At 40.8% G+C, this 17,460-nt stretch overlaps 1 protein-coding gene across 6 annotated transcripts in view; it reads right to left on the bottom strand.

Annotated features, from left to right (window-relative positions):
- PTPRG (protein tyrosine phosphatase receptor type G) overlaps window positions 1–17,460 on the bottom strand; it is a 725,147-nt gene that overhangs the window by 287,966 nt on the left and 419,721 nt on the right. For all 6 annotated transcript variants that reach the window (XM_082412077.1, XM_082412078.1, XM_082412080.1 and 3 more), the window contains exon 4: window positions 11,353–11,501. In XM_082412077.1, the coding sequence (XP_082268203.1) occupies window positions 11,353–11,501 (149 nt within the window). The remainder of the gene's footprint in view (window positions 1–11,352; window positions 11,502–17,460) is intronic.

Here is a 17,460-nt window from a genome sequence, read left to right as displayed (position 1 = left end):
TCTGGACTGAGGAAGCAGTCAGTGAAAATGGGGGGTCAGGGAGTAGGAGCCAGATCAAGTAGGGCTTTGCAAGGCGAGGTCGGATTTTGGAATTTGTTCAACATGGGACCAGAAACCGGTGGAGGATTTTAAAGAAAAAAATGTAATGCAATTCAAGTGTTTACAAGAAAACTTTGGTTACTGGATAAGGAGTGGACTGTTGCAGCAGCAAGATGGACCTGTTAAGAAATTATTAACACTGGTCAAAGTCAGAGACGGTGATGGCTTAAACCTGGGTGGAAATAGTGGAAAAGAAAGTAAACGGATGGATTAAGGATCTGCTGCCTCATGGAAGGAGAGGATTCACACATAATAATAATGGGAATACTGAATAATCTCTTAGAATGTTCCAGTCCTGCTGAGAGCACTTTACATCTATTAACTCAAATGAAGCCTTCCAAAATGGGCTTTGTTTTTATCATTGTCATGTTTAATCATTTCCCTACGCTACATTCTTCCCTAGTGTATAACATATAGTATGTAATCAGAACTGGTATATAATACCTATTACACACATACAATTTGAATATGACATAGAGATTTAAAAGAATTTTTAAGAACTGAATGAAATGCTATAAAATACTACAGACTGTTCAGTGATCCACAATTTTCTCTCCTCAAATCTTCTTTCCTAACCAAGAAATACAAACTTGCTAAGATAACGTCAATATCATACTTCGTCTCGATTAATACGCTCTTCCCTCAAAACAACCAGAATTCAATCTCTTCCCACTGTCCCCATCTCTGGCACATGCCAACATCATCCCTCTTGAAATAGTATAACCATCTTCTGACGTCTGTTCCCCACATGCAAGTGCAGCCAGAAGGATCCTTCTGAAATATAAGCCAGAGAGTGCCGTTCCTCTACTGAGAACGTTCCAAGGGCTTCCCATCTGGCCTAGAGTAAAAACTACAGAGCTTCCCATGGTCCACAGGCCTCATATCATCGGAACCTTGACTATTTCTCTGACTTCGTTCCTATCACTCTGCCCTTGCTTGCTCAAGCAGGAGAGGCAGGCTTTTGCCTCAGGGCCCTAGCACCTGCTGAAATAAAGGTCCCTTGAGGCCAGGGCACTTTGTGTCCCATGCAGAGAAGGCTCTGTTCACCAACCGAACAAGCGAACACTGTCGATAATTTAGAGACTAAGGAAGCGTGTAAGGAAGTCATTTGAACATTTGTATAGACAGCATCCAGACATGGAATAGAACTCTCTGTGGAACTACCTGACACGGCATGTCCCTGTGTATTCATTCTCTTTGTCATTAGTCTCATAGGAGATACAAATAAGAAGAGTTCCACGGTCACCTGAGTCTGGGAGACTCCCAGTTAAATGAAAATTATGCAGGTTTCTCTACTGGAATATTTCTCAAGAGTTTTACTGTATTAGCTTATTATCAATCTATAAGAGGAAGACATATCATGCAGCATTTCCTAAATACATCTGACGACAGATCACTTTTTACACAGAGCGTTGAGACCCACTAACAAGAATCTAGAAAACAGAGCAAGGGCATATTTTTCTAAGGGCGCTACCTACGTATAGTTACGATATTTCAGCCCACACTTACCCTGCCAGAAAATAAATATAAATAAATAAAGTGATGAAAAAAGAGAAAGAAAAAAGAAGACAGAGATAGAGACAGGCAAATTCAAAGGCAGAGTCAGGCTGAGAAATGTCAGAAGATCATGGGATGGGTGGGTTTTCTTTCACTCAGAGCCTTCCTTCATCAGAGAATGGTGAACAATGAGGCATAAATTAAGAAGATTCCCTGCATACTGAGCTTTTTATAAACCAAGGCAGGAAAGGTTTTAATAGGGAAATTCAAAAATCGAAGCTCTATCTGTATAGAAAGAGCTGGGATTTAGAAGTTATTTTACTATTAATCCAAGTATCTTTCATGTATTAACCTGAGTTTTTTTTTTACAGCCCTGTCTTCTAAGATATCCTCAAACATTTAAGAGATAAAATTTTATATTTTTAACTAAAATAGGGTTTTGGTGACTTTGCCCAGCTGTTCGCCGTATATTGCAGGAAATGTACCCAGGGCAATACCTGTGCTGCAAAGAGCGCCAGGCCATGCAATCCGGAGACGGAAGGTTTAGGAATCCATTCCCATCCCATTAAAGTGCGGCACTATGAAATTCTACGCCGGGGATTTAAAGGAGAGAGAGGAAATAGACTTCCTTTCAATCTTGACTTCTTTCTATTCCTTATAAATCTTTCCAACTGTCCTTTCTGAGTGACGCTGACACTAGAGAACTTCCTACCTAAAGGCTTTAGATTTAAGATGGCTTGAAACCTTCCTGCTCAAATTTTGACAGGACAAAAGAAAAGTGGAGGTGTGGGGTGTGTTTCTGAGCCAGATGCCCATAAATCCTCTTGACCTGAACTTACAATACATCTGATCTGGCCGCCTGAGGTCCATCCCTGCCCTCAGGGCACAAAGGTCTCCCTAGCCAGCTTTATGTGGCTTCCTCAGCCTGCAAATGCATTCTGACAAGAACAGTGTTCAAAGCGCCAGGAACGCATGTTGTGAAAATAAATAATGGGAAACAACCTGAAAGCTTATAAAGGAAAAAAAGAAAACCTGTATCACATCCAGGGGAAGGCTCTTCAACAGCCAAGTCAGACTCCAATATAAAAGTGAACTACTGATTCTATTTTTTCTGTTGGAAGAGAAAAAGCGTAAAAATTACCACAAATTCAGCATAAAGATTCCTCTCAGAGAATTTCTCTTAGTGTTTTTGGCTCGTTTATTATCTAAATTTCGTTATTGAGGTCTGGAACCCTTAAGTCTGGCACGTTTCGGGTACAGGAGCCACAAGCTGTATGTGGATCTCGAGCCTCTGAAACGCGGCCAGTCTGACTCGGGATGTGCTCTAAGTGTAAAATGCACACCGATTTCAAAGACAGTACAAAAAAAAAAATGTAAAATATCTCAGTAATAACTGTTAATCTTGATTACACGTTGAAATAGAAAATTTTAATGTATTTGGGTAAAAATAACAGATGATTAAAATTGTAACAATGATTATTATTGTATAATATAAATTGTATGGAACAAAATGAATTATTAAAATCACGTCTTTCTTTTTACCTCTTGTAAGGTGGCTAACCGAAAATTTTAAATTACAATGTATGGCTCATATTCTATTTCCTATCAGACAGCGTTGCTCTTGACATGATAAAAAATAGACTGAAGTGGTCAAGCCAGATAAAATGTGTAGTATTTGCTACAGCTATCTCTACCCAAAGAGCTGATGGCATTTTCTGTTCCCTTTACTTCTCCTCTTTGTATGTTTTACTACTGGTTCAGCCATCTTTGAACATTTGAAGCCCTTTGATTTTTTTTTTTTTTCCCTCTCCTGTTACACAATAAACAGTGGTTAAGATTACAACAAAATTATTTCTACTGCATTGGTCATTCTAAAAACAACCTATAGTGATGACAAGAAAAACAATGAAATAACTTATTAAATAAAATGAATGCTAGTTAAGATTTTGGAGACACAGGAACCCAGATTCTGGAGTACTAATAGTAAACCTCAGCCAAGCGACTTAGCGTCCCTGAAGCTCAGTTGTGCCATCTGTAAGATGGGTATAATAAGAGCACCTCTTTCATAAGGCTGGTGAGAAAATTAAACTGGGTGAGATCTGAAACATTCCAGACATAGGTAATGCTTATTAAATGGTGTCTACAGTATGATGTTACAATCACAACCACCAGTGAGACAGGCTGGGACCTGGGACCCTTTACTGCAGTGCTTGCCCCGGGACAAACGCCTCCTCAAGCAACAAAATACAAAGAAACGATAAGGGTCTAGAAAATGACTGCATGCATGCAGCAGTCCCAGTAGGGGCAATTATGAACAATAAGATACGAAAGGGCCAAAAACCAACTGCCATTTCTGAGATGCAAGAGCAAAAGCAGGGTATTGCACATGATCCCTGTAGACAGCACCACCGAGGGGGTAGGCAGACCACCAACGCCACCCCTCCAACCTGATCAGCCCCCCACCCTCACCCCATTTAAGGAACCAGCCTGACCTCCTTGGGCTCCCTCAGCACGAGTCCCAGTAAAGTCTTGCCTGAATTACTCACGTGGCCTCTTATCAATTTCTATTCATTCAAGAGTCCAAGAACCTGAGTCGGTAACACCGGCACCACCCTCCAACACCACCACGGCCCCCCTAAGCCTGCTTTTTGGTTATACAAGGCCCTCCCCGCCCACCCATGGGGTCTTCAAGTTTCTATTGAGAATATCTCCAATTTAACCAAGTTTCTTTTCAGAGAGTGTCATCTGCTCATCTGAGATTCTCAGTACGATCCAATCAGTTACCAGCACCCCACATGTTGGTGACACACCATCAAACAGTCTTGAGCCAAATTCGCCTCTCAGGATGACTGTGTGTGATGAGGACCGTCAGACATCACGAAGGGACCAAGGCTGCTTCCGCCTCACAAAACCCGCTCTCTGGCTTTGTACAATCAGGCATGCACTTCTCCACTGAGCATACTCTAAGTACTGGGGCCTCCTCAAATGTTCTTCTTAATTAACACAGGACATACACATCAAAAATCAGCCAGATGGAAATTAAATATTTCCATAGTTAAGGATGAAACTTTCTGCTCTTAAATGGAATCTTTATTTCAATAAAGTCATTAATTAAATTCCAACCAATTCCTTTGCCATTTGATGGAACCCTCTAGAGAAAAACACGGTTGGCTACACCACAGAATAGCCAACACTAGATGACCAGGTAACAATCTCTTTAACATTTCCTATGTTCCATGCGTGGGCAGGACAAGGAAACCAGGCCCTGTCTTGAGCTCTATCGCTTTAGGACTCTCTGTGCACAAAGCAACTTTTCAGAGAAACTGTAACAATTGAAGGAATTTACATAAAGTACAAGGCAGGCCAAAAGAAAAAGTGTGATATTGCAAAAGTTATTTTTTTTTTAATTTATTTTATTTTATTTTTGGCTGCGTTGGGTCTTTGTTGCTGCACGCGGGCTTTCTCTAGTTGTGGCGAGCGGGGGCCACTCTTCCTTGTGGTGCGCAGGCTTCTCATTGCAGTGGCTTCTCTTGTTGTGGAGCACGGGCTCTAGGCGCACGGGCTTCAGTAGTTGCGGCACGTGGGCTCAGTAGTTGTGGCTCATGGGCTCTAGAGCACAGGTTCAGTAGTTGCGGCACACGGGCCCAGCTGCTCCGCAGCATGTGGGATCTTCCCGGACCAGGGCTTGAACCTGTGTCCCCTGCATTGGCATGCGGATTCTTACCCACTGCGCCACCAGGGAAGCCCGCAAAAGTTATTTTTAATAGAAAATGTCTCAATCTTCCTTCAATGACAATGACTTCCTTCAATTAGTTTTCTCTAATGACAAAGCAAGATAGTATTGAGTTCAGAGACACCAAACAATTGTTTTGTGAACAAGCCTTCTTGGTTTTATAGTTTTCAAAATAATGGAAATCCAAATCATGATTGGTGTTCTCTGAAAACACTTATTAGAACAGGACTCCATTTCTTACAAGGAATATGGATTAAAGGAGGAAAGGAGAAAGTTATGAACCTCATTTCCAAAAGAGAGATGTTGCTAACTTACACTGGTCACGTGAGTTTGGAAAAACACTGATTTAAATACAGTCAAACAGATCTCCTCAATGGAGGACTTCTAAAAGCCTTTGGTATGCCAATGCATAAAGTAAATCTTCAAGAAGGCATTTCATATGGCAACCTTTATTTCCAGCAGAAAAGCGGGGATACACGAAAGAGCTCCAGGCAAACTGCACTCAGCCCCCTTAGTCCTGTTCTAGAATGTCACTCCACTGAAGCCAGGACTCAATGTGGCAGCTCGATCCCTGGCTGGATTGGTCCACATCCGAGTTGCGCAGTACCTGCCATGCTTGCATGAGTGGAGAGAGGGTGACACGGGGTGAGGCCTCTGCGTGTGTCACAAGTGCATAAGCTCACCTGGGAGAAGGAAGGCAGATGCAGGTCACCTGGACATAACCTAGGGGTCCAGTGCAAGACAACCATCTAACCGGAATGTGACAGAAGCACTGGAAGAACCAAGATCCAGTTCACAAAATGCAAAGCAAATCATTAGTCTGACTCTAGGTAGGAAGGTAGGGGCTGGACAGACAGGCGGGAACACAGAGCAGGTGAAGGTAACATACCCACAGACGTGGATACTGAAGGCAACTGCAGGCTCAAACAGAATGCGCAATGGGAACCAATCACAGAACAAGTTCAGCCGAACACTAGCAACTTCTTGTCCCCTGGACAAGCCTTAACTTTGACTAAGAATGTTGTACAATACCAGGACAGAGCAGAGAGCCGGATGAGAGTAGTACCCAGACATATCCAGCCCAGCAGGGAGACAAATAATTCAGTGTGCTTGTGTCATGGGTGGTAATAACCTATGCTCTTTGGAACATAAAGAAGCGGTGCCACACTACGGACCCAGTTTTTAAAACACAGGTCCATAAATCCTTTATCAGTGACTATGAAATCTCAAAAGCCTCCAAGATCAAAGGTGTTCTGTTATTGTTGATATTTATGGTGCAAAAACTAATTCAGTAGTAAAATCTGATGTGGAGAGATGTGAAGCTATGTTGAATATTGATATTTCCCACTTAGTGTGAATATTCATCCGCACGCTGCAGAAATATGAATGCATTCAAGGGGTATAGTCCCAGACCCCACTGTGTGTCTTCTGTAAATATATATGGCATATGCACCATCATGCCTTTCTAAAAAAGATTCAGAATTCTAAAACATCTGGCCTCAAGGGTCTCAGCTAAGGGACTGCAGACCTGTACCATATGGTAGTGTGTGCATGGTATGTATTAGGAAAAATGTATTTTCTTCTACTCACTTGCTAAGATGCTCTAAACTGAGCTGAAATGAACCAGCTGTGAGTTTCACTGGAAAGGGCACACACCATTAATTTGGATCATTTAAGCTTATTGAAGACTTCAACTCATAAAGCACCAATAAGTCTGAATCAACAACTCCTGGATCTCTTATTGTAATAAACAAGATTTTAATTACCTCAGACAACAAGCATGCAATGAACCTCTACCTTAATGGAGCTCTCAGAGGGTTTTATCTGGAGGTTTCTCTTTGCACTACCTCCAACTTCAGTTATTAGTGGAAATACCGTATGATTCAATTCCTATTAGTGTTACATGAACCCTTATTTAAAACGGGGAATGAGTGTGGGGTAGGGAGAATATTTAGGATAGGGTAGAAGCCGTCACAGTTAACTGTAGTTGGACAGATAATACAAAGAGGAGTGGCCACAGAAGAACTCAAACAGGACCACTATTTTAATCACAGGAATATTTTGAGCCTTTTGACTTTAAGGATGCTTAATCACATCTGCAAAGTCCCTTTTGCCATGTAAAGTAATAAATACATTCACAATTTTCAGGAATTAGTGAGTGGACATTTTTGGGGGGAGGGGTATTATCCTACCTATCAAAATCCCCACTGATCTCTCTTTACTCCTTAAATGTACCAAGTATCACCTGTCTCAGGGCCTTTGCACACCCCTGTTCTATGGGCAGGCTCCAATTAATCTTTTCCCTCTTAATAAATATCTGTCTCCACCAAGGCCTTCTGTCTCATGACAAAATGTCCCTCTCCTTCAGAGACTATATCACAACTGATATTACACAGCTGTTTATGTGGCTCTTTGGTCAACTTCTGTGTCATGACTAGAGTATAAATATCTTGAGGGTGGGACTCTCTTTCTTCTTCAGCTTTGTAACCCAGCACCCACATGACAGAAGGCACTCAAGAAAAATTTGCTGCTAGACAAGAGATAAAGCTGAATAATAAGAGGTGAGTGCCTCTGAGAATCCAAAGTGGGTCTAGTCTTCTAGCCTTGTCATCTGATTCCAACTTTCTTTTCTAATTTTAACTGAGCTGTAAATAACGCTGCTATTGAAAGGCTTTTGTTTCGTTTTCACAAGGACATTTATTTTGCTATTAGACTGGATGTTTTTAAGTATAGGAACTACAAGGCTGAGTCCAGGATTTCAGCCAGGAAAGTGTGGAGACGTTTAATTTCTGAATGTGTACAAAGTTGTTATAGATGACCTCAAAGAATTCCTGGGAAGCAGCAAAACCTACAAAGTTGGGTTTGTTGCAATTTACCCTCAGGGAGCAGATCCAGAGTCTTGTGGGGCATATGCTTAAAATTCAACCTGCAGCACTGGAGCACCGAGGAAACTGGTAAAATACCCAAGGTCGTGACTTTATCCCAAATGGAATCTAAAGGAACCAGGACCAGCAATGCTCTGACCCATAAAGCAAGGTACATTTCCTCTCTAAAAGCTGCAAGAGGATGGAACAACTTTGCCATGAGTCTTCTTTATTTAAATCTACTTCAAATGATGCCACATGAGTAAAGGAAGGCTGGATTCACTAAACATACTGCGTTCTCTACCCTAGAGTCTCCCAATAGTGACATGTTGGCTGGATAATTCTTTGTGGTGGGGCTGTCCTAGGAATTGGGATGTTGAGCTTCATCCCTGGCCTCTATCCACTAGATGCTGGTAGCATATCAATGCCCACAACAGTGACAATCAGAAACGTCCCCAGAAAACACCTAATGTCCTCTGAGGGGGAGGATACTGTCTTTAGTTGAGAACCAATGCTGTATTCTACCAATCCCAACCCAATCTTCCACAATGACTCTTCTCTGACTCTATATAAAATAAATAATGTCCCCAATGCTGATAAATTACTACATGATACATTATAATTTTCTTACTTTCATTTTAATTTCTTGAAAAGCAGTGTAGTTATGTGGAAAAACATAAACCAAGTCTGAGATGTTCAAACAATGTAAAAATCTCAGGGAGAGCTGGTGTTAATACAGAACTCAAATAAAACAATTTAACATATCACAGACATGTCTTGCACAAAAGTGAGCAACTTTTCTGTGCATATTTTAAAGTTAAATTTGATCCCGTTACCTTTGATCTCTGAAATTCAAGTTCCTCCAAATACAACCACTAAGTAATTTAACATGTTTATCGCATTAGAAAAAAAACAACAAGCTATGAACCAGATGGGCTTCAAAGAAGCACCCAATTAATATAGGCAGCCTTACCATCTGACATGACTTAGAAGAAATAAATTCAAATAGCTTCGTCAAAAATAAGTCTGGGGGCTTCCCTGGTGGCGCAGTGGTTGAGAATCTGCCTGCTAATGCAGGGGACACGGGTTCGAGCCCTGGTCTGGGAAGATCCCACATGCCGCGGAGCAACTAGGCCCTTGAGCCACAATTACTGAGCCTGCGCGTCTGGAGCCTGTGCTCCGCAACAAGAGAGGCCGCGATAGTGAGAGGCCCGCGCACCGCGATGGAGAGTGGCCCCTGCTCGCCACAACTAGAGAAAGCCCTCGCACAGAAACGAAGACCCAACACAGCCATAAATAAATAAATAAATAAATAAATAAATAAATAAATAAATAAATAAATTCAAAAAAACTGCTTTGTTAAAAAAAAAAAGTCTGGGCATTGTAGCTGCCATTTCTAATTAGTTTCTGAATTTCATGGCCCTCTTTGAGTAAAAAAAAAAAAAAAATGCATTTAAAGTAATAAGTTTTCAAAAGAATATGCATCTAGTCTATTCACTTTTCCAGACTCAAATAGGAGGAGGAGACAGGCTTTAGGGGCTGTGATTAGGAATGAGGCAGAAGTTCCCAGTTCCTTCCTCCAGAGTTTTTCTTTTCCAAGGCAGCTGCCAAATTAAGTTTTCAAACTTTCAAGCACAGGTCTTTTGTCTGGAACAACATTAACTAAACAAATGGCAACCCATTTCTAGGATAAAGAAGCTTTAGAGCAAAGCTAGCTAGGCACAAATTTTCCCTTCAGCGACACTGCCAATGGGAACTGGCCAGCAGGAGCAAAAGAGAAACCCCAAACTTAAAAATCTGATCAACTTGGCTTCTAGGAATCAAGTTTTCCAAGTACAAATCAAGCTAAGATTTCTAAGAAATGATTCATTCAACATAAAAGGAGAAAGAGAGCCCATTAAGTAGAAACTTTAATGTGACTAGGACAGGAAGTCCCACGGATAGAGGAATCCTAATATGGGAAGAATTCTTGATACTGTGAATTTGTCAGCTCAACAAGAAAAAAATATGCAGCGCTTTCTCAGAATGGTGATCTCTGCTTTCTCAGGCAATCATGGATAAGAAACAAATCGATATGGGAATATAAGCATCTATAAACAAAGAAATATTATTGACTTTCTCCTCTTAAAGGGATTTTTCACCTAAGGTTCAAGGTTGTCTAAAGGGTCCATGAACGGGCTTGAGGAGTGAGGGTGAGGGATGAAACCCTACAGATTATGCACAAATCTGTGTGTACGTACATGTATTTTTCCCTGTGGAGGAGGATCGAAAGTACTCATCAGATGACCCAAGTAGGTCATGACTTACTGAAGTCACAGAACACTACGAGTTGTCACTCCATGTTTGAGTACAGCCACAGGCTTGGGTACAAACCCTCTCAGTTCTTCTACAAACCTGTAAAGTTAACCACGTGGGCACCCAAACAATCAACAAATATGTCTGTCCCAAAGAAAGAATATTCACATCCTGATCATGATTAAAGGTATAAAAATAAGGTTAGCAATGGAACAGATGCGTTGTCCCCACCACAGATTAAAAAAGGAGTTTGGAAACATGCTCCCTCCCTCAGTCGCCAAAAAGATACACATGACCTACTGCACCACCTGTTCTTCACGGATCTTTGAGAAAACTGACTCAGAGGAGGTAAAATGTCGATCCCGCAAAGTTAACAGCGAGTCATACGACCAATGGCCACAGCCTCCTTCTCAACAGCGTGGACAGCACACAAACCTTAAAGCAGCTTCCCTACTGAGAGATGATTCTGAGTCCTCTTCACATATCAGTTACCTTTCCTCTTTTCTAAAGGGTGAAAACGAAGTGGCCAGAGTTTCGTACAGAATTTCACTTTGGAAAGCAGGGTTTCAGAAAAGGACAGGGCAAAGAAGCTGCGTCAAATGAGACCAAGGGTCCGAAATCATCTACCAGGGGTGAGTCTACTCAAACCACGTCCACGACTTCTACATGCTTCACCAGTTAAACAAAGATGAGGAACTTGAGGATGGCTATCCAGCTGCCATGCTGGATATAAAAGATTTCCAGAGACAAAAGCAGGGACAGTACAAGTTTGATTTGCAGAGACGACTGGGGGTAAAGACAAAGCATCTCTTTCATGTCAAGACCCAAAGCACAGCTGCCCCTGACATCTCAAGTTTCTCTCACCTCCACAGGGAACCGCCTGCCGTTGATGCTGTGTTCAGAGCCTGCAGAACCATTGCTGTGGCCCCAATGAAATTCCACCTTCTCAGCTTTGAATCTGCCAGGCAGGCCAGCTCCGCTGACAAAATAGTCGTCTTTCAGAAGGATGGCAACTGTGTAAAGCAGAAGGGAAACAACAATGAGTTTCAAAACCACACTTGAAAGATTTCTCCTGTTGTTTCAAATAAAGTTCATGATTACATGATGGGAATTATTTCCCATATACCTGTTAGAAGGCAAGTCAAAAACATTAGTCTGAATAAATTAGCACATTCTAGCTGCAGAATGCTCTCAAGAGCCAGCTGACTCTAACTCATGAAAATTCCCAGAGAATGGTCTCAGAATTTCTTATCCATTTCACAGTTGGAAAAACAAACAAAGAAACAAACAAAAAAACAGACAATGATGGAGTAAGTGGCTCTGAAGCAGGGTCTCCTAATTCTGCTTGATGATCAAAATTATTTTTCTTTTTTAAACACTGATTCCTGGGGCTATCCCAAGATTCAAGGTCTGGAATGAGATGGGAAATATATATATAAGTCAGATGCAGAAGACACATTTCTTTGATCAGAAAACTTAAGCAAGGTGTCAGGAAATAAAATTTGCAGGTTCTACCAATATAAAGGAAATAACAGTGGGAAGACAGCTTGGATTGGGAAATGTCTTCACATTTGATAATGGTGTCCAGGAAAGTATAGTGAAAATTCTACTCATTAAGTCACTCAAATAACTGCAGATAAGTACATTTACTTTACTATTTCTTTTAATTCTAAGCATAAGAAAATTTTGCTTAGCCCATCTGGAAGAACACCTAAGAAGTCTTTAACATAGAAAACCTCAATCAATTCAAACCCTAAATTTCAAAATCACATCTCTCTTCCTTGAAACATGGAAAAGAGAAATCAAGAAGAAATAACTTGGACTTATACTACCAGAAAAATTATTTTTCCAAAAGGAATGTAATATCCAAGTGGATGAAAAAGAGATTTTATTTCATGTCATACATTCCCCCCCCCCACCTTTTGTTGTTGTCTAAAGTGAATTCATTCATTCATTTAACAAACACTTATTGGCTGCTGAATACGCATAACGCTCCAACCAACATACTAAATGGCCTGTGATCGGAAGCTAAGCTCATTTAAGGCAGGGAAAAGCTTTCATATCCTCATTGTCTCCTCTTCCTAAAGAGATGCCAGTTCAAGCCTTAGAGAGAAATCCTGCATGAAAATTAGGTCTCCATAAAAGATAGGGACCAGACTAATGACCCATTTCTAAAACAAGTGCAATTCGTTTCAGCACTTCCCTGTAAAAAGGGAAGCATAGCCAGTGGGAAGCAGCCGCACAGCACAGGGGGATCAGCTCCGTGCTTTGTGACCACCTAGAGGGGTGGGGTAGGGAGGGTGGGAGGGAGGGAGATGCAAGAGGGAGGAGATATGGGGATATATATATATATATATATATATGTATAACTGATTCACTTCGTTATAAAGCAGAAACTAACACACCATTGTAAAGAAATTATACTCCAATAAAGATGTTAAAAAAAAAAAAAAAGCCAGTGACGGAACCTTGCTTGTAATAATCCCTTTTCTCTGCATTCAAAAGGCAGTTTTCTCTCTACTTCTGAAAAATATACAGTGAACATTCAATTAGTGGGACAGAGAATTAAAGGCTAAAATGAAATAAAAGCAAGTGTTTCTTATGCTGATTGAACATGCTACGGCATGTTCCTTTACTGTGTGCTAGGCATGGTTTAGAAGAAGGCTTGGCAAAATTTTTCTGTAAAAGGTGAGACAGTAAATATTTAAGGCTTTGTGGGTCCTATGGCCCTTGCTGTAACCACTTAACTTAGTCTTAGTAGCCCAGAAGCAGCCAAACACAATATGTAAATGAATGGGTGAGGCTATATTCCGATAAAACTTTAGTTATCCACACTAAAATTCGCATATAATTTTCACAGGTCATGGAATATTCTCCTTCTGATTTTTTTCCAACCATTAAAAAACATAAGAACTAGCAGGAGGGGTTGTCATTTGGTGATCCCTAGAATACAATATATTTTAGAAGACAAACTATTGTGTTAAACCAATGTTCCAAAGTCCAAATACCTATGAATTAGCTCAGTATTGTCTTTAACACTGTTGATTACTCTCAGCTGGTTACAGATCCTATCCATAACATTGTGCATCCAAAGGGTGAAGGCAAAGAATTTAGAGCGCACGTGTTACAATCAGCCAGGGACTCCGCAGCATCTTATAAATATTTGATTTTACCTAAATCATTTATGTCTCTGTCAGGGGTCATTTTACTTCTTTTACATGAATAATTAAAAGCATAATTAGGGAACTGTACAACCTGAAACATTAATCTCATTTTTCATTTTACAGTATTTCTCACTAGCGCACACAGCACACTACATGCACGTACTGCCCCCACCTTCCGAAAGCGGCGTAAATTTTTGTTTACATATAACACTGGAAAGAGAGAACTTGCCCAGCCACCATGCAACACTTTTCTGATGATCACGGATAACACCGCTCTGTTTCACAACAAGATGTACCAAAGGTAGCCGCTGCGGAGCACAGAATGTAGGAAGGGCCATGAGCTCACAGGATGGACGGACCTGGGTTAGAATCTCATTCTGCCACTTAACAGCGGGGTGACCTTGGGCAAGTTACCTGACTTCTCTGTGTCTTGGTTTCCTTCATGATTCAAATGGCGATAACAGTGCCTACCTGGTGAGACTGTTGTGACGCCTGAAGGAAATCGCACGCGGAAAGCACTTAACCCAGGGCCAGAAATTCCGCAAGCGCACAGTCAATGAGGGTTATTGCCCAACTACCAATCATTTCTAGAGACGCGGTCAGAGTTCATGTGGCAGCACAGAAGGGTAACCACACAGGTGCCACTCTCCGTCTTCAGACAGAGTTCCATTTTATTTATTTATTAAAAAAATTTTTTTTAATTTACTTATTTATTTATTTATATTTGGCGCATTGGGTCTTCATTGCTGTGCGCGGGCTTTCTCTAGTTGCGGCACGCGGGGGCTATTCTTCATTGCGGTGCGCGGGCTTCTCATTGCGGTGGCTTCTCTTGTTGCGGAGCACGGGCTCTAAGCGCGCGGGCTCAGTAGTTGTGGCTCCTGGGCTCTAGAGCACAGGCTTAGTAGTTGTGGTGCACGGGCTTAGTTGCTCCAAGGCAAGTGGGATCTTCCCGGACCAGGGCACGAACCTGTGGACCCTGCATTGGCAGGCAGATTCTTAACCACTGCGCCACCAGGGAAGTCCCCAGACTTCCATTTTAAAGCAATATTGTCTTTCCCACAAAACAAAACGTGTCCTTGAGCAGGGACGATAAACAGCAAAGGTAGGTGTGGCCCAAATACTTGAGATGTTAAGTGTTGAGTGGCTGCTCTGAATCTACTAAAACACTGAGTAAAAAACAGATTTCCATTATTTCTATTCTTTTAGTCACATCAGTGAAAAGAAAATCCCAGTTTGATGTTAATATGCCCTCCACCTCTCAATGATACTCATTCATTTCCCGCTTTACCGAAAAGTAAATATGTAAGCTAGAACTTAATAATGTTGGTACCTTTGATTTATTTTCACAGATTACAGACATAATTTTTTACACAAGTCTATCCTTGCCAAATGCACAGGGTTTTGCATTAAGGTGTTAATAAAACGTTTTGTTTTAAAATCAATTCATTTAATTAAAATCAAGTGCATCAACTGAAAGAAAAACAATAAGTGAACGATACTACGATAATAATGAATATATACATTTTAATTTAAATTTTAAAACAGTAGCACTAAGAGTGAATCTGGATAAGGTGACATTTAGGAAGGTGGCAAGCAACAGCTAAAGACTGGAGAAAGATGGGCCAGGAGGAGAAGGCAGGAAAGGTACCTAGGAGTGGACTGTCTAGAATGAGGCCCCTCTGGTTGTTCAACTGCTAATATGGATTGTGATGAAATTAAAGCAGAATGGTGGAGGATGTGGAAGAAACTGGGAGCTTCAAAATCAGGGTTTTTAACCTGGAATCCAAAGTTCATAGCAGTAGCCACCCACAGACTTTGGGGTCTACATCCTCCTGATACAGGAAGTAAAATTCTGAGCATGGGTACATAAACGAAGTCGGACTCTGGAGCCAGTTGGGTCGGAATTTGAGCCCTAGATCTGCCACTATCAGTTGTGAGAAAGTTACTGCATTTCTGGGTGCTTCAGTTCCTATTCTGTGAAACTGGAATAATACAACAGCAACTTCACAAGTTTGTTATGAGATCACAAGGGTTGACACATGAAGAATGCCCAGAACAGTAACTCATTCACCACATTATAGCAGGAAGATGGCACTGTAAAAGCCCAGAAATAAACCCACACATATGTGGACAATTAATTTACAACAAAGGAGCAAAGAGCGTACAATGGAATGAGGACAATCTTTTCAATAAATAGTGTTGGGAAAACTGGACAGTCACATGCAAAAGAATGAAACTAGACTACTATCTTATATTATACACAAGAATTAACTCAAAATGAATTAAAGACTTGAATGTAAGACGTGAAACCACAAAATTCCTAGAAGAAAACATAGGCAGTAAGCTCTTTGATATGGGTCTTATTGATGCTTTTGTGGTATGACTCCAAAAGCAAGAAAAACAAAAGCAAAAATAAACAAATGGGACTGACTACATCAAACTAAAAAGCTTCTGCACAGTAGAGGAAACCATCAAGGCCTTTTAAGGCCTTTTGCCTTAACAAAAAGGCAACCTACTGAATGGGAAAAAATATTTGCAATTCATATATCCAGTAAGAGGTTAATGTCCAAAATACAAAAGAATTCATACAACTCAACAACAACAAAAAACCAAAAATTCCTATTGAAAATTGGGCAGACGATCTAAATAGACATTTTTCCAAAGAAGACATACAGATGGCCAACAGGCACATGAAAAGATGTTCAACATCACTAATTAATAGGAAAATGCAAATCAAAACCACAATGAGATATCACCTCACACCCGTCAGAATGGCTATAAGCATTGGCAAGGGTGTGGAAAAAAGGGAACCCTTGTACACTGTGGGCGAGAATTTTTCCACTACGGAAAACAGTAAGAATAAATAAAACTAGAACTACCGTATCACCCAGCTATTCCACTTGGGTATTTACCCAAAGCACATGAAAACTAATTTGAAAAGATATATGCATCCCTATGTTTATTGCAGCATTATTAAAATAGACAAGATATGGAAACCACATAAGTGTTTACAGATAGATGAATGGATAAAGAAGATGTGGTATATGTATACACCATGGTATACTACTCAGCGATAAACAGAATGAAATCCTGCTATCTGCAACAACATGAATGGGCCTTGAAGGTATTAGGATAAGTGAAATAAGCCAGAAGGAGAAAGACAAATAAGTATGATTTCATTTGTATGTGGAGTCTAAAAAAACAAAACAAATGAACAAAGTAAAACAAAAACAAACTCACAGATACAGAGATCAGATGAGTGGTTACCAGAGGGGAAGGGGTTTGAGGGGTTGGTAAAATGGGTGAAAGGGATCAACTGTACGGTGACTGACAGTAGACAGTCTTGCGGTGGTGATAACTCTGTAGTGTATACAGATGTCAAATTATAATGCTGTATACCTGAAACTTATGGTTAAAAAATAGATGGCATTATATAAGTGCTGTTTATAAAAGTTATCCTAGGGAGAGGATCCACAGCTATCACAGATTCCCCCTGTGTCCAGGGCCCCCCAAAATGCAAAAATGCTCTACACAGGGGCAGGGGGCAGGTAGGAGTCACACCATGGATAAGGAGCTACTGTCCTCCTGAGCTTGACAGGATGACTGAGTACCAGGCATCCACTGCATTCTTCACAGGACATCCACACACTGTTTATAAATTAAACTCGATGTGTCTAAATAATGCTGGCCTAAAGCAAATGTTCACACTAAAATCTGAGTAAACAGCAGCAGATGCCAAAAGTTAAACAAAAAAATGGATGAGAAGGAAAATAAGCCCATTACTGTCTTACCTCCACCACTTCCCAAC

This window comes from Balaenoptera physalus (assembly GCF_965194825.1).
Source record: "Balaenoptera physalus genome assembly, chromosome: 11".
NCBI lineage: Eukaryota > Metazoa > Chordata > Mammalia > Artiodactyla > Balaenopteridae > Balaenoptera > Balaenoptera physalus.
The sequence above is the reverse complement of the archived record's forward strand: the minus strand, read 5'-3'. Positions and strand labels throughout refer to the sequence as shown.